Raw genomic sequence first — 20106 nt, forward strand, 5'->3', positions numbered from 1 at the left:
GGGCACTCACAGGGATGTGACCAGCTCATCTCAGAATCGGGCAAAGCAGAGGGAAAGGGTGCAGCCTGACAAGTCCTCTAAATGTCCAAGAAGCAGAACTGGATGAGAGTCCAAAGAAAGGACAGGAAGGATCCCACAAGAAGGCAGAAGTGGGAAAACTTAAAGAATGAGATTCTGACACCCACCAAGAAAAATAATTCTGACCAGGGGGAAGAGGCGTTGCTTAACGAGACCAATGTTTATATATGAACCAACTTAGAGTTTTAAAAGATGATGAGGTGGGGTGAGGTCCCATAGGAAGACAGCCATCGATTGGGGAAGTATGGCATATGAATGTCATGTACATGCATGTTACAAACAGCGCATAATGTACAAGGCTGAGAAACAATGAACATGAATAATTCAGAGAAGCTCGGGAAGACTGAAATTGAACCGATACAGAGTGAAATACACAGAGCCAAGAAAACAATACAAACACTAACAACATAAATGGAAAAATCAAAAGCCAAACTAGAGGCTGTGTAAAGATAATGTGGCTTCAGAGAAAAGACGAAAGAAATGCACCTCCTGCCCCTGCTTGCAGAGCAGAAGCACTTCAGTCAGTTTGGTGAGTGTTATTTAACCCCATTTTCCCCCCTTTCATTCTTTGTTACAAGAGATGAGTTGTGGGGGATGAGAAGGGGAAAGGTTGTGTTAGGTAATGAAAAGTGATTTTTTAAAAATTTAAATTGTTAAAAAAAGTTTTAACATAAAAAACTATTAAAAATTTTTTAAAAGAATTAGTGTCAGGAGGGCTAAATTCAAAATAAGCAAGAAAAGCCCAGGATAACAAAAAAGTTTATTAGTCAGTGAATTTTGTTTTTCTTTTTTTAACTGGTACTGGGGGAACAAAACAAGGTGCCCCCTGAAAAGGGTCAAGATGGCTCTCTGAGTGGAAGGCACGAGGAACATGGGTGACACATAGAAACCAGTACTGTTCAGCACTGCTTTTTTGTCTGCTGTGGAAAACGATCTCTGGACTGAAAAGGGCAGAACCAAAAAATGGCTAATGATGAGCTAAAAATCAAGATAAAGCAGAGAGAGAAAGAGAGCACTTAAGAAAGTGGCTGCTCCGATGACCACAGGGTTCCAGTCACCCTGCCTGGCCAAATCACATCCCGGAGGCCTGAAAGAACCGGTGAATGTGACGGGGGAAGGACTCGCTCCCAGAGATCCTGAATGAGTGTGAGGAATGGGGGACTGCCCCAGGACTGAAGAAGGTTAAATGCCCTGGTTATCAAAAAAGGGAAGGGAACAGAGTCTGAAAACTACAGATTGGCCAACTCAACTCCAATTCCTGATAAAATTCTAGAACCTAATAGTAAAGGATGGTAGTGGGCTCCAAGGCCATTTAACCCAAGAACCCCACCCACCATTTTTGTAACTGGAGGGACTAGGGGCTGGAGAGATGAAGAGACTGGTGCAATCTCTGGAAAAGGACACACAAAAGAAGAGCCAGCTGAGCTCCAGAGAACGTGGGTCGTGCCAGACGAACATCATTTCCTTTTTTAATAAGGTCACTAGATACGCAGGAATGGGGACAGGGATCTGACCTGTGATTTCACTGACACAGAGAACTTTCAGGTGAGGAAACTCCCTCTACTGATGTAAGAGCAACTCAGAGAAATGTCTAGGACACTGAGACTTCCCAAGGTCACAAAACCAGCATGCACCAGAGGTCTTCCTGGCTTTGAGGTAAGTTCTGTTACGTGGATTTTAGCCACGTGTTTGACAAAGTTTCTATGAAACAATTGGGGTTAACTGACTTGCCCAGGGTCACATAGCTAGTAAGTGTCTGAGGCCGCATTTGAACTCAGGTTCTCCTGACTCCAAGACCAGTGCTCTATCCACTGTGCTACCTAGCTGCCCCCCTCGTACTAATCTCTTAACAAGATGGAAAGATCTGGACTAGGGGATGGTAGATTTAGGGGGGTTAAGGACTGGCTGCATAGCCAGCCCATTAATGGGTCAATGCCAATTTGGAAAAAAGTCTTTAATGGTATTCCTCACAGATCTGTGGTTGGCCCTATACTGCTAAACATTTTTATCAATAACCTGGATAAAGGCACAGGTTTTATTATATTATCAGACACCACAAAGCAAAAAAGGGATAGCTAACAGTCTGGATAACAATAAGGCTCTAATAAGATCACAAGGGGCTAGAATAACTTGGTCAAATCTAGGAAATTTAAATTGAATAAGGATAAACATAAAGTTTCAAGAGCTTAATTTTACAAATACAAGATGGGGGTAGCATGGCTAGACAATGGTTCTTCTGAGTAAAAGGTGGTTTACTATCAAATGGAATAGATCTTCAGATCAAAACATGCATCATAAACAAACCATCTCAAGGCCAGGAATTCTTCTGTCATTGTAGGAAGAGGAAGGAGACGGAACCGGATATGAATACAGGGGCCCAAAGCCACTCTGAAGAATCGAGAGCCAGAGGGAATAAAGAGACAGAGGACCCACCATGAGGGCAGAAGCTAGGGGCCCAGGGTATAGGGGATGGGGTAGTGTGAGTCTCCTGCAGTCATTGTACACATGTATTAAAAGGGAAGAGGTATAGCTTTGGTAGATGGCATCATTGGTCAGATGGAAAAGGAGGAGGGGTAGCTGAGCCAAGAACCCACGGGAAAATTTTTTTTTAGTGGGGAAGGTAGTAGGAATAGGAATTGTCATAAACAGGCCCGTAAGATTTGAGGATGTTCAGGCTCCTGGGTCCTAGAAGCCAAGCACAGGTGATATAGAGCGGGAACATGAGGACCACATAGAAGAAGGCAAAGCCACCCAAGCTGGGAGAGTGTGAGCGACAATGGTTCCTCTGAAAAAAGATCTGGAGGTTTTAATGGAACACAAGCTCCAAATGAGTCAAAAGCTAATATGTTCTTAGTCCGTCATGAGACACACAGTGACCCAGACCAAACATGTGGCAGTCCGACTGTCCTCAGACCTGGTCAGAACACCTGTGAAGTGCTGTTAGCTTTGGGCGCTACATTTTAGGGAGGCCACTGATAAGTTGGAAAGGGTCCAGAGCAGGGGCTCCAGAATAATAAAGGGGCTCCATATCATATCATGAGGATCAAATTAAGAAACTGGAGCTTTTTAGTCTGGAGAAGACTCCCTGAGATGCAGAGCACAGCTCCTGAAAACCCCAGAGATGGTCACGCCTAAAAGTCATCATCCTGTGTCCAACCAGGTGTAAAGCTGCTCTGGGCTTATCTCGACTGGGCCTCATACAACAGATGTACACTCCATCACGTGGCCTGGACACAAAATCTTCCTAATTTGTACTGCCAGCAACCAAAGGATAACTGTCAAAGCATATGAAGAGACAATTTAGAAAACAGAATGCAAAAATTACAAATATTCACTCAGAAAAAAATCCAGTCTTCCTAATGAATACAAATGAATAATTCTGAGGTACCATCTTGCTATCAAACTGGCAGAATTTTTTTTAAAAATCATCAAACTTAATGTTGATAAGGCTATGAAAAACAGGCACACTCATAGGTTGCTAGTGGAATGGCTAGAGTCCTTTGGGAAAGCAATCTTACGATACATAAGAATAATAAATAATAACCATATCCTTTGACCCCCAAATCCTATTACTAGGAATATAACCAAATAAAATAATTTTTAAAACTTTTTTGTTTAAAAAAAAGATATAGATAGAGATTTAAAGCAGTATTTCCATAATAACAGAATTAGAAACAACTTAATGTCTAACTGTTGGGGAATAACTGAGTAAATTGTAGTATGCAAACATAAAGGAATATAATGAAATTAAGAATGACAAATTTAAGGAATATAAAGGAAAAGAGTCAGGCCATCAATACAGCGGAAAAGCAACAGATTTGGAATTAGAAAGACTGTTCAAATCTCAGCTCTGCTATGGGCGTGACCCTGGAAACCCATTCCCTCTGCAGGCCTCCATTTCCTGACCTATAAAAGGGCTGAGGAGGAAGCAGACAGTTATATTAAATGATCTCTAAGGTTCCTTCAAAGGAAGCATAACCAAAAGATGAGTAGATGCATTCAGTATTAATACAAAAATGGAAAACGACTACCCAAATGCCAGGTAAATGGACAACAGAACAGGACTGACCAAGTACCTAAGAAGTTATTATCATTCTATGTTAAAGTTCACTTTCAAAACTGAGCATGTTTACGTGAGAAACATATTAATTAAAAATGCCCCAACAAACGGAGCCCCTTCCCTTTGGTTCCCTGGGGCGAGGGCTCAGACGCTTTTTAGCGGCAGAGGGTCACAACTTTTTGAAGGGACACTTGGGAAGGAAACTCACCCACAGGGGAGATCTGCTGGAAGATGTTGTTCACAGGCAGGCCCTCCTTGCGCAAGGACCAGCACTCCACGATGCTGTTCATTTGATTGGACGCACACAGCAGCACCTGCGGGGTAGAGGTCAAGGGAGCTGGCCCCAAGGCGAATCAGCCACAGCCCTCAGGCTTCTGACCCAGCCCAGAAGTGAAAGGGCGGAGCCTCCTGCCACCTGGTAACCAAGCCAGGTCACAGAGCCCATCCGCTAGTCCTCCACAACTGAACTTCTCGACTCTAATCAGCTGCTCAGTCCTTCAGATTCTACCTGTAACATTCTCTCCACTCAAGAGAGGCACCACCTGAGATGAGATCCTCACCACTCTTCCTGCACTCCGACCTGGTCTCCTCTCTGATTCAGCCCTCATTCAGCTCCCAGAATAACCCTCCTGAGGTGCACATCTGACCACATCAGTCCTCTGCTCAGTGACTCCCAAGAGAATAAAATAGGAATTCCTCGGCCTGGCATTTTAGGGCCCCCAGAACCTGGCTTCAACCTACCTTTCTACTCTATTTTCATACTATTCCCCTTCCCATCCTCTATGCTTTGCAGGCAAACTGGACTTTGAGTCATTCCCTAACTCCATGTGCCATCTTCTGCCTCCGTGCGTCTGCCTAGGCTGTGCCCCATGCCCGCAGTGCCCTCCCTCACAGTCTCTGCCTTTCCCATCCTTCTCTCCCTGGGAGACACCTCTCCCCAGGAACCAATTCCTCTATGAGGCTTGGGGTCAATGCACTTTCCGTTCTAGTCTGCCTTGTGTTTACATGTTTGCATATAGGTTGTACTTCCTCTCCAAAGGAATGTAAGCTCCCTGAGGGCAAGGGCCATCCTCCATCTTGTCTGCATAACTTCAGTGCGCTGGCCGCACGGAGGCACTTGATAAATATGTGTTGTGTTGAGTAGAATATTAAGACCTGGAAGGGACCTTAGAGATCACCTTCCTGATCTTTTCTCATCTTCATTTTCCCCATGAAGAAACTGGATCCCAGGGGAGCTAAGGGGCTCCCTGAGCTTTAGCTTTCCATCAAAGAGATGGAGATGATAATACCTGCAGCCATCAACAGGATCAGGCTGCTGTGGGGAAAGTGCCTTGGAAACTGTAAGGGGCCTCAGAGGGGAAGCTGGGGGAGTCACAAGAAAGGCAGCCGCAGCTCACCTGCTCCGACATGTCTCTGGCAAGGAATTTCAGGTGAGTGATGGCGGGGTACTTGTCCTTCCGTGCCGGGTCTGTCGTGCAGCGCATGAAGAGGGATGGCAGGATCTCCGTGTCGATCCGGCACTTCTCATTCACCACACTGACACACACCTTGTAGAACTGGACTGGGGAGGTGCTGCTGCCGTCAGACGTGGCCACCACGATGTTGCCGCCACCGGTGAAGGCAACGTCGCCAGGGCCACGCGGCAGCGCAGGCGGCACAGGCTCTCCGTGGACGTCAGCACCTGCCCGTTGGGCTTGAGCAGGGACACAGTCACCAGCCCACTGATGGTCACTGCGATCCAACCCTCCATGGGCTTCCCACCAAAAAGCGTCAGCGAGGGCGAGAACTTGACTCGAGAAAACTTGTCGCCGAAACTGAGGCACCCGACTGCAAAGGAAGAAATGCCTGTTGAACGCGAACCTTCAAAATCGAGCTTGAACGCCCAGAGCTCAGGAAGTCTTCCCGGCTCCCGCCTAGACCGTTAACCTCAGACAATGGACAGTCCAGTGTTGGCAAATACCAGGGCATATCTGGCTCAGTAGAACAAGCAAAGAACCTGGGATTACTTCCAAGCAATGAGAAGGCAATACAAAAGTGAGGTTTTAGTGAAGACCTTAAAACTAATTACGTTCTACTTTGTCATATATTTATCCTCCACCGAAAGTCCTCCTCTGACACCTCAGCACACAAGGCTGGGATGCCTTCAAGAAATCCCAAACTGTGCATACCCTTTGACCTAGTGATACCAAACTAGGCCTAATCCACAAAGAGACTGACGAAAGAGGAAAAAGAACCACACACATAAAAACGTTTATAGTAGCTCTTTTTGTCATGGCAAAGGTTTAGAAACTAAGGGAGTGCTGTCCACCAAATGGGGAATGGCTGAACCAATAATGAAGAACTAAAGCTGTGGGGTACCTGAAGGGCATGGAGGGGATGGGTGGGCTGCAGCACACAATCAACAAAGGACAATACAGGAGAGAAGGCATGGTGTCTTGCCAGAGGTACGGTGTCTGTGCAGAAAAGGATGTAGGCTGCTCACACAGTGAACCCCAGGGATAACAGCTGGATAACCCAGAGCCCGAGATCACTGTCTGTTAAGAGACTTAGAAGAAGGCACCTGGCACACTGTGGGCTCCTTGTGCAGGAATTATGGGAGATCAAGGGACCCCTGAAGCAGTGACATCTGGCAAAAGGAGCAGGCAAGAACCAGACACTGGATGTAGGTTCAGGAGTGCAGAGGACCAGAAGGAGGTCAGAAGGAATACTACACATGTACTCGCAGCTCAAGAGGCTGAACCAGGCCTTTCAGCTAGTAGTTATTAACCAAGTGTAAAGGTGCTCAGAGATCCCTTTACAAAACAGCTGAAAGAGGAAGACTCCAAAAGAACAGAAAATATCACAGATATTTGGCTTTTAAAAAAAAGTGACTGAGAAGCTGTCAGCAAGTGGCTTACACATACTGGCCTTCTTTCCCATCTCTGTAAAACGTTGATAGTGGCGCACACCCAAGAGACTCTGCAACAAGGAGACTATAAGATCCTGTTATAGTGATCACTTTTAGCTTTCATGAGTGAGCACAACACAGCCTCAAAGGCCCTCCTCCAAAGATGGCCCATCATGAATGAGTGAATCTTATTCTCATAGGATTTGGCTTAAGGAGGGAATAACATACACTTTCAATTGGGTATGGAAATCTGTCTTACCCTACAGGAAAATAGGGCGGAAAGGGGACAAGAGAACAGGGGGATGATAGAGAGGAGGGCAGATTGGGAAAGGGGGTAATCAGAAGTAAATACTTCTGAGGAGGGACAGGGTCAAAAGAAAGAACAGAATAAATGGGAGGGCAGGATAGGATTAAGGGAAATAGAGTTAGTTTTTCACAACATCTACTATGGATGTGTTTTGCATAACTGCCCATGTACAACCTATATTGAGTGGCTTGCCTTTTCAATGAGGGGGGTGGGGAGGGAGGAAGAGAGAAAATTTGAAACCTAAAGTTTTAAAAACATATGTTTAAAAAAAATGTTTTCACATGCTACTGGGAAATAAATATAGGAAACGGGATACAGAAGTCTATCCTGCCCTACAGGAAAATAGAAGGAGAAGGGGATAAGAGAAGGGGAGAGAGATAGAAGAGAGGACAGAGTAGGGGAAGGGATATTCAGAATGCATGACATCTTGGGGTGGGGGGGGGGGAGATGGGGTGAAAATTTGGAACTCAAAAACTTGTGGAAGGGAATGTTGAAAACTAAAAATAATAAATTTATACATAAAAAAAAACAAACAAAGATGGCCCATCATAAACAGGACTCCATTCAACAATCTGCTGCCTGGTTTCTTTCCTCCAGGGTATTATTTCTGAAATAATCACTCTCTTCCCTCTGTACATCTTTCCTTAAATCCTCAGTGATTCTGATGTCCTAAGGGAAAGAGGTAGGATTCTGAGAGCGAGAAGCATCTCACAGCAGCAACAATTTAGATGCGGGGGATCCCTAACACTTCATAAAGTGGGAGCCAGAGCAGAGATCAGACAAGCCAGTGAGGAGGCAATGGGAGGACCTGCTTGCAGGGTGGAACCACAGCTCCACTGCCGTGAGCAGCAGAATGATGCAAGGACCCTATGGATGTGGGATAACAGCTTCATTCAGCTCCCTCCCCACACCCACGGCCCCTCACCCACCTTCTCCACATGCAGGGCCAGCTTCACGCCGTTGTGTAACCAGGACAAAGACACGATGGGGTCGCCTTCCACCATGCTGCCCACTGTGTTCTCCCAGCTGTTGGCCAGATGGTCGGACATGCCCCAGCACTTCACGTGCCCGTCGGCATCAGCTGATAGGAGCCTGGAGCCTGAAAGGGAAGCAGGGGAGTGAGGAAAAGCGAGTGGTGGGAAAGCCGAAGGGCAGCGGGGGGGGGGGTGGTCTAACAACCTGTGTTTGTTAGGGCTTATCCATTAAAAAGAAAGAAATGTCTCCCTGGTGCCTTTGCTTTTACGGCACTTCAACTTCCATCCAAATGCAAGGCTTCCTTGTAAGATTTATTACCTAAAAATTAAAAACAAAAAATAACCCGTACGTTTGGCAAACCCAGCCCATCCTGCATGATAGCATGTGTGTGTGACATTCCACACCCATAGCCCCCCTCTCTTCAAAGAAGGAAGGTGTGGGGGGGAACTCCGTGGTAGTGGGCAAAGAGCACCAGTGTGACAGGGGTCATGCCAACCATACCGACAGCAACAATGGCTAGTATTTCTATAGAGCTTCAAGGTTTGCAAAGTGCTTTACGTATATGATCTCATGTGGCCTCACAACGATGCTGAGAGGGAGGTGCTATTGTTATCCCCAATCTACAGATGGAAAAACTGAGGCAGACAAAGGTTAAATGACTTGCCCAAGATCACAGTTAGTAAGTGCATGAGGCTGGATTGGAACTCAGGACTTCCCCACTCCAGGCCCAGTTCCCTGTCATTCACAATGCCCGCCGAGTGGCCTCACAGTACAAGACTAGGAGCCGAACCCCTGGATTTGAGTTCCTCTCTGTCACTAACCAGCTGTGTGGCCTTAGGTAGGTCATAAGTCAGTCAATAAACATTTCTTAAGCACCTGTGTGTTAAGAACACAGTGGGACAGGGGACACAAAAAGGCAAGACAGTCCCTGCTCTCAAGGAGCTTACAGTCTAATGGGGGAAACAACCCATAGCAAGAGCTGAAGTGAGAGGGAAGGAAGGAGGCAAGGTTCCCCCTGGGGTAGAGAGGAAGGGGGGATGACGCCGTCCCGAGTAGCTGGATGGGAAATGAGGAGGCGTCAGCCCTGGCCCACCTCCCTGAAGAGAGGACCTAGGAGGAGAGTTCAGATGACCACCCTCCTCCCTCTCCAATCAGAGAACAGGAGGGAACAACGGGGCAGGGTGGAAGGTGGGGTGCTGAGGAGGTGTGCCAAATGAGGACATCTTACCCCTGAGTATCATGTGTGTGAGAGCTTCGGAGAAATGTTCCTGAAGCTGAGGGTTGCCAAGTTTATAATAAAAAAAGTAAAATATTTAACAAGCGCTTTGTAAGCATAAGGCACCATATAAACCAGATGTCCAAAAGTCTTTAACACTTAATAGCCTAAAACTACATTCAGATCCAGGTGTCACCCTGTGTCTACAGGTTATTATTATACTAAACTTATCCCCGTCCGTGAAATGAGCTGGTGGGAGGACAAGGGCTCCAAAGTCACTCACCTCCAGCTCTACACTTTGATGTCTGTGGGCCAAAGAGGTCAGAGGGCCATATTTTTTTTAAATGTGGAACTTCATTCTCCAGGGGCCAGCCCACTCACCTCCACCCCCCTATCGCCACTGGGCCTGGCCATTAAGAACAGAAGACAGAAAAAAGAGCCCTTCTCACCAGACTGATCCCACTCCAGGCAAGTGATCATTTCATTGTGTTCAGAGTTAATGGAGTACACGTCCCACGGGTGCTCGGTATCCAAAATATGAATCATGTGGGTCAAATCTGAGAAGAGAAGAAACAGCAAATGCTGAAGGCTGACAGAGAAAGGAATTTAATGTTCCTGACAGTAGTCACCTCACTAAAAACAGCAGTCAGAATGACTAATGAGAGAGTGCCTCCTTAGCTTACTTGTCAAAACCTATTCAACTCCACACATGTACGGACTGCATACCGTGAAGAGATGAATGTGCCAGGCACTGGGGAAGGCACAAAGGCCAGCCAAGACACAGCTCTCATGCACCTCACAGTTTGACAGGGGATACGACTTCTGATGCAAGCGGAAATTACAAATGCATTAGAAAGGCCCGCGGAGTCTAAGGGGAAAAGGGCATCCAGAATCTGATAGCCAAGCACCACAGAAACACAGGCTAATTATATTTCTATGTCAGCGTGCAATGTGGGTAAAACTGTCAATGCTGCCACAAATCAAAACCAAAAACCAAGCCCAAAACCTTAACTTCAGGAGCCAAGGAGAGTTTACTGAGTTCACCAGCAAGGGGGCTCCACCAGAATGGCAGAGACCTCCTAAAGCAGGGGTGGGGAACCCACCGGCACGAGGCCACACACGGCCCTCTAGGTCCTCAAGGGTGGCCCTTTCACTAAATCCAAACTTCACAGAACAAATTCCCTTAAAGAAAAGACTTGTTCAGTAAAACATGGACTCAGTCAAAAAGGCCATGCCCGAGGACCTAGAAGACCAAAGGTTCCCCACTCCTGCCCCAAAGGAACCAAAGAACAAAGCTTATATAGGTTCAATTTACCCAGGAGGTGAACTGGGTATGGTGAACCTTAGGATTGGACGGGGGCAGCTAGGTGGCGCCACAGTGCACCGAATGCCAGGGCCTGGAGTCAGGAAGACTCGTCTTCATGAGTTCAAATCTAGCCTCCGATACTCACAACTGGGTGGCCCTGGACAAGTTATTTAACTTTGTTTGCCTCAGTTTCCTCATCTGTAAAATGAGCTGGAAAAGGAAACGGCAAACCATTCCAGTATCTTTACTAAGAAAACCTCACATAGGGGAAGCTAGATGGTGCAATGGATAAAGGTCTGGCCTTGGAGTCAGGAGAACCTGAGTTCAAATCCAGCCTCAGACACTTGAAACTTATTAGCTGTGTGACCCTGGGCAAGTCACTTAACCCCGACTGCCTCACCAAAAAAAAAAGAAAACCTCACACAACTGAAAACAAATGAGCAACATGACTGCACAAGGCTGCTCTGGGGGCTTGCAGGGCAGGCTTAGGGGATGCGGTACCCCATGACTGGACAGGCCGACTCTTCTTCGGGGTAGCTATCTCCTATGACCTCACCCTGACAGACAGGACTGTCTCCAGGGGGTGGGGAGAAGGTAGGGACTGCAATACAAACAGGGTGAGAGGCAAGATAAAGAGCAATTGCAGACAAAGTGGAGTCCTTTTAGCTTCCTCTCTCAATCAGCATCTAAGGGCACTCTCCGAGACCCTAAGCTTCGTAGGTGGAGGGATTTCTCCAACTGAGCTCCCTATACTGTTGAGAATCACAGGTTCAATCAAAACAAAACAAATGGCCAATGTGCACGGAGCAAGGAAACTACAGGATGCTGGGAGGGCTGGAAGAAACCCCAGAGGTCATTAGCTTAGCCTTTCTGCCCTGCTCCCTCACTCTACTGAGGAGGAAACAAGGGTCAGAGCCACGTGACGCCAGCCTGATATCCAGACCTTGAATCCAATGCTCCAGGATACCACAGGTGAACCAGGGGCTTCTACGTGGACGATGGATCCCCTAAACATCCCTGAGCACCCTGGTCTATACCACAGAGGTGGAACCAGAGTAAAATGTAACTGAGAAATGTTTAACAAAACAAATAAAAATACATTAAACAGAGATACTGTTAATTTGTGGTTTTCTAAGTCCATAGGCAGGGAGCCTTTCTTTTTGGGTTTGAGCTAAGCAGCCCAGGAGACCTGGGTTCTGGGTTCTAGTCCAGGATCTGTTTCTTTCTTTCTTTCTTTTTTTCCCTAGATTTATTAAAGATCTGCCATACTGGCCAGACACTGAAGGAATCTGAGCATTTGTAAACTATTGGCTAGGTTCTTAAGAAATCTGAGCAGTGGCTAGATTTTAAGAATCTGAGTACTTTAATGAAGACAAGATGGACTTTACATACAGGAAGACTGTAGGCGGGATCTAGGAGTGGCCAAGTAGTTCAGGGTGACTGGAGGAGGGGTCTAAGGAGTATCTGGATGGAAGTAGCCAGTAAGGTGAGGTGAACAGAATGCCAGGGACCTGCACCACGTGGCCAAGCGAGAATGGAGTCTAGACAGGATTAAGGGTGGGAACACAACTGGGAGACTGGGCATGGCCACAATGAAAGGCCAGCTGAATGGATTACTGCCTCAGGCAAATGCCAAGATTTGGGAAAAGCCAGGGATTTTCTTTTTTGGGGTCTAGACCAGGATCTGTTTCTGAAGAGCTCTATGACCTCAGCTCATTGGGTAACCACCACGAATACCGGTGTCCTCATCTGAGAACAGTGGGATGAGAACAAAATCACTCAGTCGATACTTGCTGAATTTAACGAAACCCCAGGAAGACACCTTGGCTCTGGAGGTCCCAGCTCTCCCTCTGCTTCTGAGACCTTCCACAGGCTACTTAACCCCCTAAGCCTGGCTCCTCCTCTGAAGCAGTCTGCCCACCTCACAGGGCTGGTATGAGGAAAACGCTCTGTAAACTGTCAAGCACTCAGAAACTGCAGGTCGCTATTAGTATTCCACAGCAAACGGCCTACCTTTCTCCTCTTCATTTTTCAGGTCGGTGGTAAAGGCTATGAGGTTTCGGCAGGACCAGGCACAGACCAACGGAATGGAAGGGCAGTGATTGCTCTTAGGCCTTTTCTCCCACTCACAGACATAAGCCAAATCCATCATACCCCTAGATTGCTTTCTGGGGCCCCAGCCCGGGGTCCCTCAGATCAGAAGACAAAAATCAGCAGGTCCTAAAAAGGAAAAAAAAAGGGTATCTCATTGTCTTGTTTTTATTCTTTAAAAGCTTTTTATATTTCAGCCTGAAAATAGTCTTGAGACTGTCACAGAAGACACAGTTGATACATTTGTATGTTATTTTCCTCATTCCCCTGTACTGGGGTAGTACAGACCCCACTAATAATAATTTAAAAAATATAATATTACAAGGATTTGGTTTATTCTTCATATATTATAATTTATATTTACCATTATAATTTACCATTGTAATTTTCATTATATTATTTTCTTGCCCCTTTAGTGGGGTGGTCCAGACCCCACTACACAGGACCCCCCCAACCTGCCACCAGCTTTTCTCTGACCCTACAGCAGGAAGTCTTTCCTTGTCCCCTCCACTTCTAATGCCTTTCCTCTGAGAATACCTTCCATCCAGTCACGTCAAGAATCATTTATTAATAAAATATACAGAAATATAGAACTCTATCCTGCCCTACAGGAAAACTGAAGGGGAATGGGACAAGAGAAGGTGGGGAGTGACAGAAGGGAGGGTAGATTAGGGGTATTTAGAATGCATGCCATCTTGGAGTGGGGGGAAGGATGAGATGGGGAGAAAATTTGGAACTCAAAATCTTGTGGAAGTGAATGTTGAAAACTAAAAATAAATTAATTTTTTGTGAAAAAGCATTTATTAAGCTCCTACTAAGTGCTACAAAGAAAGGCAAAAAAAAAAACAACCAACCAGTCCCTAAGAGCAAAATAGAGACGAGATAAATTGGAGATCATCTAGAAAAAAAGCACTAGCATGAAAGATAAAAGTATATAGACTTTGTATATATTTTATATGCCCATAGTTATTTGCGTGTTGTCCCTTCTATTAGAATGTGAGATCCCTGAGTAGCGCCTATCTTTGGCTTTTCTTTGTATGCCCAGCAGCACTTAGCAGGGTGCCTGGAACATAGCGAGTACTTAATAAATGCTAGTTGAGTGACTCCTGGGGCACAGAATTAGAACCTCACTCTATCTACCTCAAATCAGTCCATACCATTTTCAAGTTTTTTACTCATCTAAGGACAGGAAAATAAAACAGTTAAATGAAGGATGCCATCATCCCTTTTCCTACCCACTTTTTTTTTTTAATTTGGAGGTAATGGGGTAGAGTCTTGGCCAAGGTCACACAGCTAGTAGGCGTCCGAGGCTACATTTAACTCAGGTCCTCCTGACTCCGAGGCCGGGGTTCCATCCACTGCTCTGCCTAGCTGCCCCTTTCCTACTCACTTTCCCAAGCACTGGTCCTAAAATCCCCAGAGACACCTCAGCGGCCACCTCCTCCTCCCTCAGTGGTCCTACGCTTCAAGCCTATCCCAGGCACCCAGCACTCTTTCAACTAAAAGCCCCACCCCTTCCTTCAGGCTCCTCCCCTACGCAAACCTCCCCCTCCTCTCAACAGCAGCCTCCTTTTAGGCCCCTCCCCCTCCGCGGCTTCCTTTTCCCGGGCCCCGCCCCCTCGGCCAATCCTTGGGCCAAGCTCCGCCCCTCCGAGCATCTTCCGACCCCGCAGCCAAGAGACGGCCCCCAGACAACTGCACACCCGGTGCGCGCCTCACCTCCGCTCTGTCCGGCCCTCCGTGCTCTGCTCTGCTCTGCTCCCGCTCCGCTCCTGCTCCCGCCCCAACTGCAAGCGGAGCAGCTGCTCCGGCCTCCCGTCGGACCTGCTCAGGGAACGGCGGGCTGAGCAGACACACAAGGAAACGTCGAGACCGACCGCGCAGGTTTGCGGTGGCTTCTGGGATAGAGGAGGCTCCGACCCCGCCTCGTCTGCCATCCCATGGGGCGGTCCATTTGGGCGTAATATGTTAATCACGCAAAACACCCAGCAGCCACTACGGTCGCAGTGAAGCAAAGATTGATTTTCCAAATAGAGACATTCTCAAGATCTTAGATGATAAAGAGACGTTTAAATCACGTACAAAACACGTCTTAAAGAGACAGGAAAGAAATTAAGGCACCTAGATAATTCCATTAAATCGCCGTGTGTGTAAGATATGTAAATTTCTTGGTCTTAAATACCCTTCGGAAAGGCGCTGTGTTTGTGCTCGCTTCGGCAGCACATATACTAAAATTGGAACGATACAGAGAAGATTAGCATGGCCCCTGCGCAAGGATGACACGCAAATTCGTGAAGCGTTCCATATTTTTATCTCCCGTAGTCAAAATGAAAAATTTGTCTTTGTTCTGCCTTCCCTGACTTTCCTTGGGTCTACAGCCAGTCCTGCGAGATGTTTGCGGCCCAGGAATTTTCTTGCTCTTTTGTGGGTATTTCTTCTTAGGGAGATAATTGAGAATTGAAAGAGTAATAGTCTGCAGGCAGAGCTCATACTGAATCCTCTCTAAGTCTTACTCTGGCTCTCCTCATCCTCCTAGGCAAAAAAAAGCTGCATTAACATTTCTTCTCCTACCCTTCTTGGAATGCACTTCTTTGTCACTCTTTAAATCTCTAGTTTCCTCAAAGTCTCAATCAAGGCCACTACCCCTCACTTGGGGGCCTTTCCTGATCTCCCAGCGACTAATGATCCCAATTATTTGGGATTACTTTGTGAATGTCCACTCCCACAAGTTTCCAGGGACTAATTTTCCCAAGCTGAGGCAAAAGAAAGGAGAACCAATGAAGAATCTTACACCTGCTAATCTCCCATAGAGAAGAGGACAAGGGAGCAGGGACTTTGTGGGCTGGCAAAGCACAGGGGGGCTACATATAACTTTGAGCTCAACTCCAGCACCACCTTCTACTCTGTTCCCAGCTACCTGGGCTTTGCCCACAAAATTACTTTGCATTTCTTTTGAATAGACTTGCATTCACTTGTTTTCCTGTGCTCCAAAAGGATTAGGGGGCGACCCACCCTTCTCCAGCCAAAAAGACTGGGGATAGTTAGAGAGAAGAGACCCTTTCAGTCCTTGGGGCTAGTAGTCAAGGAAGGAATAGAGTAGTGAGTATGGTTCTAGAATGGTGATCCTGAACTACATTTGAACATATTATAACTTTTTTGTTGCTGCTCAAGATTCTCATAAATATCAACTAAAATTGTCTCGGTGGAGAATCAGAGGACAGAGGGAATGTACCGACTTGGACATATCTTTCTCTAGGCTAGACATGCTGGGATTTTAGGATGCTGTTAAATTAATAAAAATTGTTTCTGGCATACTTGTGCCTACAAGACAGAGCAGAGAATCAATATTTATTCCTTGAGGATATTCTACAGTAAATGGTGTACTTTTCTCTTCGGGTGTCTGGTGAACACCACAGGACCAGGCATAGATGCATGGAATGAAGGGGCAGTGATTTATTTTGGGCCTTTTTCTCATATGTCAGTAAACAGTCAGCAAGAACACCTACTATGTCACACGCCTTATGCTAAGCACTAGGAATACAAAAAACAAAAACATGGTCCCCACCCTCGAGGATCTTACACTTTAATGGAGACAACATGCAAGCAACTATGTACATGCCAGAGATATGCACTATAAGTGAGACAAGTAATCTCAGAGGGAAGGTTCTAGGAGTGGGGGAAATCAGAAAGGTCCCCCACAGAGGGTAAGATCTGAGCAGTCTTTGAAGGAAGCCCTGAGATCAGAGGTATGGGAGGAGTGCTCTTGGGCAGGGGGAGAGCCACCGAATTGATAGATGGGATCTCATATATGAGCAACAGCAGTGAGGTGTAAGAAAACTGGAAATGCAGGAAGGGGACAGGTTGTAAAGGGCTTTGAATGCCAGAGAGGATTTTATATTCGATCCTGGTGGTAATAAGAAACCACTGGAGGTTACTGAATAGAGGGGAGATGTGATCAGACCTGTGCTATAGGAAGATTGATTTGACAAGTGAATGAAGGATAGACCACAGTGGGGAGAGAGATGAAGAGAGGGATCAACCAGCAGGCTGTTGCTATGGTTCAGGCATTAGGTGATCAAGATCTGAATCAAGATTATTGCATGTTAGAGGAGAGAATGGGGTTTATACTAGACATGACAGAATTTAGCAACAGACTGGATATGGGAAGCAAGAGAGAGTAAGGATAATATTAAGATTGTAAGACTAGGTGATTGGGACAATGGTGGCACCCTTGGCAGGAATAAGGAAGCTGGAAAGAAGGGTCTCAGGAGGAAAGATAATGAGTTCTGTTCTGAACACGTTGAGTTTAGGATGTCTGTTGGGCATCCAATTTGAGATGTCCAATAGGCTACTGAATGATTCAAGAATAGAGGTCAGGAAAGAGGTTTTAGCTAAACACAAAGATCTGAGAGTCATCTTCATAGAGGTGACAATAGGACCCTTGAAAGTTGGCAAGATAGCAAAGAGGGAGAAGAGGACCCAGGACAGAGCACTGGGGACTTCCACAGTTAGTAAATGTGACCTAGTGGAAGATTCAGCAAAGAAAACTGAGGAGAGGACAGGTAGGGGAAGAACCATAAGAGAGCAGTGTCACAAAAGTCTATAGGGGAGAGTATATCCGGAAGAGGGTGACTGATGGTGTCAAAGGCTGCAGAGAGGTCAGGAACAATGAGGACTAACTAAAGACTGTTAGATTTGTTGGCTGAGAAATCATTGGTGGCTTCAGAGAGAGTTAAGAAGAGAGTGAGAGGAAAGCAATCATCATAAGAAGGCACTCATCACAAACACATTTCTCAAGGAGTTTAGCCAAGAAAGGGAGTAGAAATAGAGGGTGATAGTTAGCAGGGGTGGTCAGATCAAGTGAAGTTTGGTTTTCGGTTGTGTTTTTTAAGGATGGGGGAGACATGAACATAGGCAGCAAGGAAGCATCCAGTAAATATGGAGAGTATGAAGTTAGTAAGAGTGAGAGGATAGAGAGAGGGGGACATCTGCTAGAGAAGATGAGATGGAAGGAATACCATGCACATGCAGTATACAGGAATTTGCTTTGTCCACAAGATTCCTGGATTGCTTTTTCTAGGGTCCCCAACCTGGGGCCCCACTGAACAGAAGAAAGAAAAATCACCAGGTTCTAAAAAGAACTGTTTTGTTTTTGTTCTCAATAGCTTTTGCATTTCAGCCTGAAAATAGTCAGTCAGTCAATAAACATGTATTAATCATCTGCTGTATGTCAGGCACTGTGCTAAGTGCTGAGAACACAAAGAAAAGAAAAAAAATAGCCGTGCTATTCAGGAGATAACAGTCTAATGGGAGAGACAACATGTAAACAACTACATTCAAACAACCTACATACAGGAATAAATAGGAAATAATCAACAGAGATGAGGCACTAGCTTTAAGGGGGATCAGGAAAGTCTTCTTACAGAAGGGGGTATTTTAGCTGGGACTTGAAGGAAGCTAGCATGACCAGGAGGCAGGAATGAGGAAGTCACTGAGAGACAGCCAGTGAAAATGTCCAGAGCCAGGAGATGGAGCATCTTGTGTGAGGAACAACAAAAAGGCCAATGTACTGGATTGCATAGTAAGGTAGATGAGGATTAAGAAGACTTGAAAAATAGGAGGGCTCTAAGTTATGAAGGACTTTGAATGACAGATTATTTCCTATTTGGTCCTGGAGGCAATAGGGAGCCACCGGAGTTTATTGAGTAAGGGAGTAACATGATCAGACCTGCACTTTAGGAAAATCATTTTGGTGGCTGAAGGGAAGAGTGGGGAGAGACTTGAGGCAGGCAGACCCATCCAAAGACTATAGCAACCGTCCAGGCACCAGGTGTGATTGATAAATCTTGTAAGGAAAGATCTTCCCTGTTCCCTGTATGACTCTAAACATTGGGCTATAAGCCAGAGTATGGTTGTTTATGTTGACCTGAGAATTTAGTCAGTTCTCAGGAGAAGATGTGCTCTGGGAACCTGGCCAGTTCATCAGAACATATCAAGTTAATTAATATTCTAAGACGTTTTGCTCACTCCAGGAACTTGGCCAGTTCCTGGACCAAGTAAAAACATCTACTAGAATCATGGGCACCTCTAGCACAGGGCCTTCCTTGTTAGAGGCCCTATTTAAATCCTAATTGGGAAAGCCATTTTTGGATTCTCACCCATGGAGAAGACGCTCTGCCTGGGACTTTCCCAGTCGGGACCCTGAAAGTTGTACCCCGGGAAATCCCAGCTTGGACTTCAGATGTTGGTGCTTTCCCAAATTGGTGATGTTTTCTTATGTGATTGCTATCCTTTGTATTCTTGGCCTAACTATAGTCGTATTGCTAATTGTATGTTGCTGTAAATCTAGCTTTCCTATACCTACATTATAATCTTAAAGCTACCTTCACTTCTCTCTCTAGGAGTGTGTCTTATTGTAGGAGCCAATCTGAACCACATTTTTCTTCCTGAATCACACAAGGTGATAAGGGTCTTCACTAGAGGGGTGACACTGTCAGAGAAGGAGGAGTTATTGGGGAGATGTAGCAAAGGTGAATTGAACAGGCCTTAGCAACAGCTTGGATATGGGGAGTAAGAGAGAGTGAGCAGTCTAGAATAACTCCTAGGCTGGGAGCCTGAGCAACTGGGAGGACGGTGATGTCTTTGACAATAATAGGAAAACAAAACAATTAAAATACTTCGATGCTATCCCTTCACAAAAGATCCCCCTCACACCCGATTATGCAAGCACTGGAGCCAGAGGCCCAGCTTTCCTTACAGACAGTTCCCGAGATTGAGCTCTTAGCCCCGGCCCCGAACTCAGCCTCCGCCTCTTCCTCCGCCCCCCCTCCGCCCTGCTCCTACACCTCACGCCCAATGCCCCGCCTCTAGCTTTCCTCTCAATCCCCGCCCCCTACGCCTCACTCTCATCCCAAGTCCCTCCCTTTCAGTCTTGCTTTTCCTTTCAGGCCCCGCCCCCTCGTTCGCTCCGGCGGTTCTGCACTCCAAGGCTCCGCCCCTCCTCCGGGCACAGCTCCTCCCCCAAACCTCTGGAGGGTTTTATTCACCCCAAGCCCCGCCCTTCCACCGCCCTCTTCCAACAAGCCCTACCCCATTCAGCACCTTCTTTTCCCTCCCGTCGGGTCCCCACAAAGTCTTCCCTCCCTCAAATCTCACCCCCTTGGCGTCAGCCAGCCATGCTAAAAAC

The 20106-nt window shown here is 46.4% G+C and overlaps 1 protein-coding gene and 1 non-coding gene across 2 annotated transcripts in view; one reads left to right on the forward strand and one right to left on the reverse strand.

Annotated features, from left to right (window-relative positions):
* The window catches only part of MED16 (mediator complex subunit 16), a 44711-nt gene extending 29881 nt beyond the window's left edge, over nt 1-14830 (reverse strand). Inside the window, 7 exon segments of the mRNA XM_020969321.2 lie at nt 4347-4452; nt 5536-5768; nt 5771-5952; nt 8248-8431; nt 9973-10080; nt 12843-13049; nt 14640-14830. Of these exon segments, the coding sequence (XP_020824980.1) occupies nt 4347-4452; nt 5536-5768; nt 5771-5952; nt 8248-8431; nt 9973-10080; nt 12843-12981 (952 nt within the window). The 5' untranslated portion in view covers nt 12982-13049; nt 14640-14830.
* Nucleotides 14831-15124: 294 nt separating this feature from the next.
* LOC144457379 (U6 spliceosomal RNA) lies at nt 15125-15231 on the forward strand. The gene has a single exon (XR_013486681.1). It is a non-coding gene; the product is annotated as a U6 spliceosomal RNA (small nuclear RNA).
* The last annotated feature ends 4875 nt before the right edge of the window (nt 15232-20106 follow it).

Source organism: Phascolarctos cinereus, unplaced genomic scaffold (assembly GCF_003287225.1).
Source record: "Phascolarctos cinereus isolate Bilbo 61053 unplaced genomic scaffold, phaCin_HiC Scaffold_4;HRSCAF=312, whole genome shotgun sequence".
Classification (NCBI taxonomy): domain Eukaryota; kingdom Metazoa; phylum Chordata; class Mammalia; order Diprotodontia; family Phascolarctidae; genus Phascolarctos; species Phascolarctos cinereus.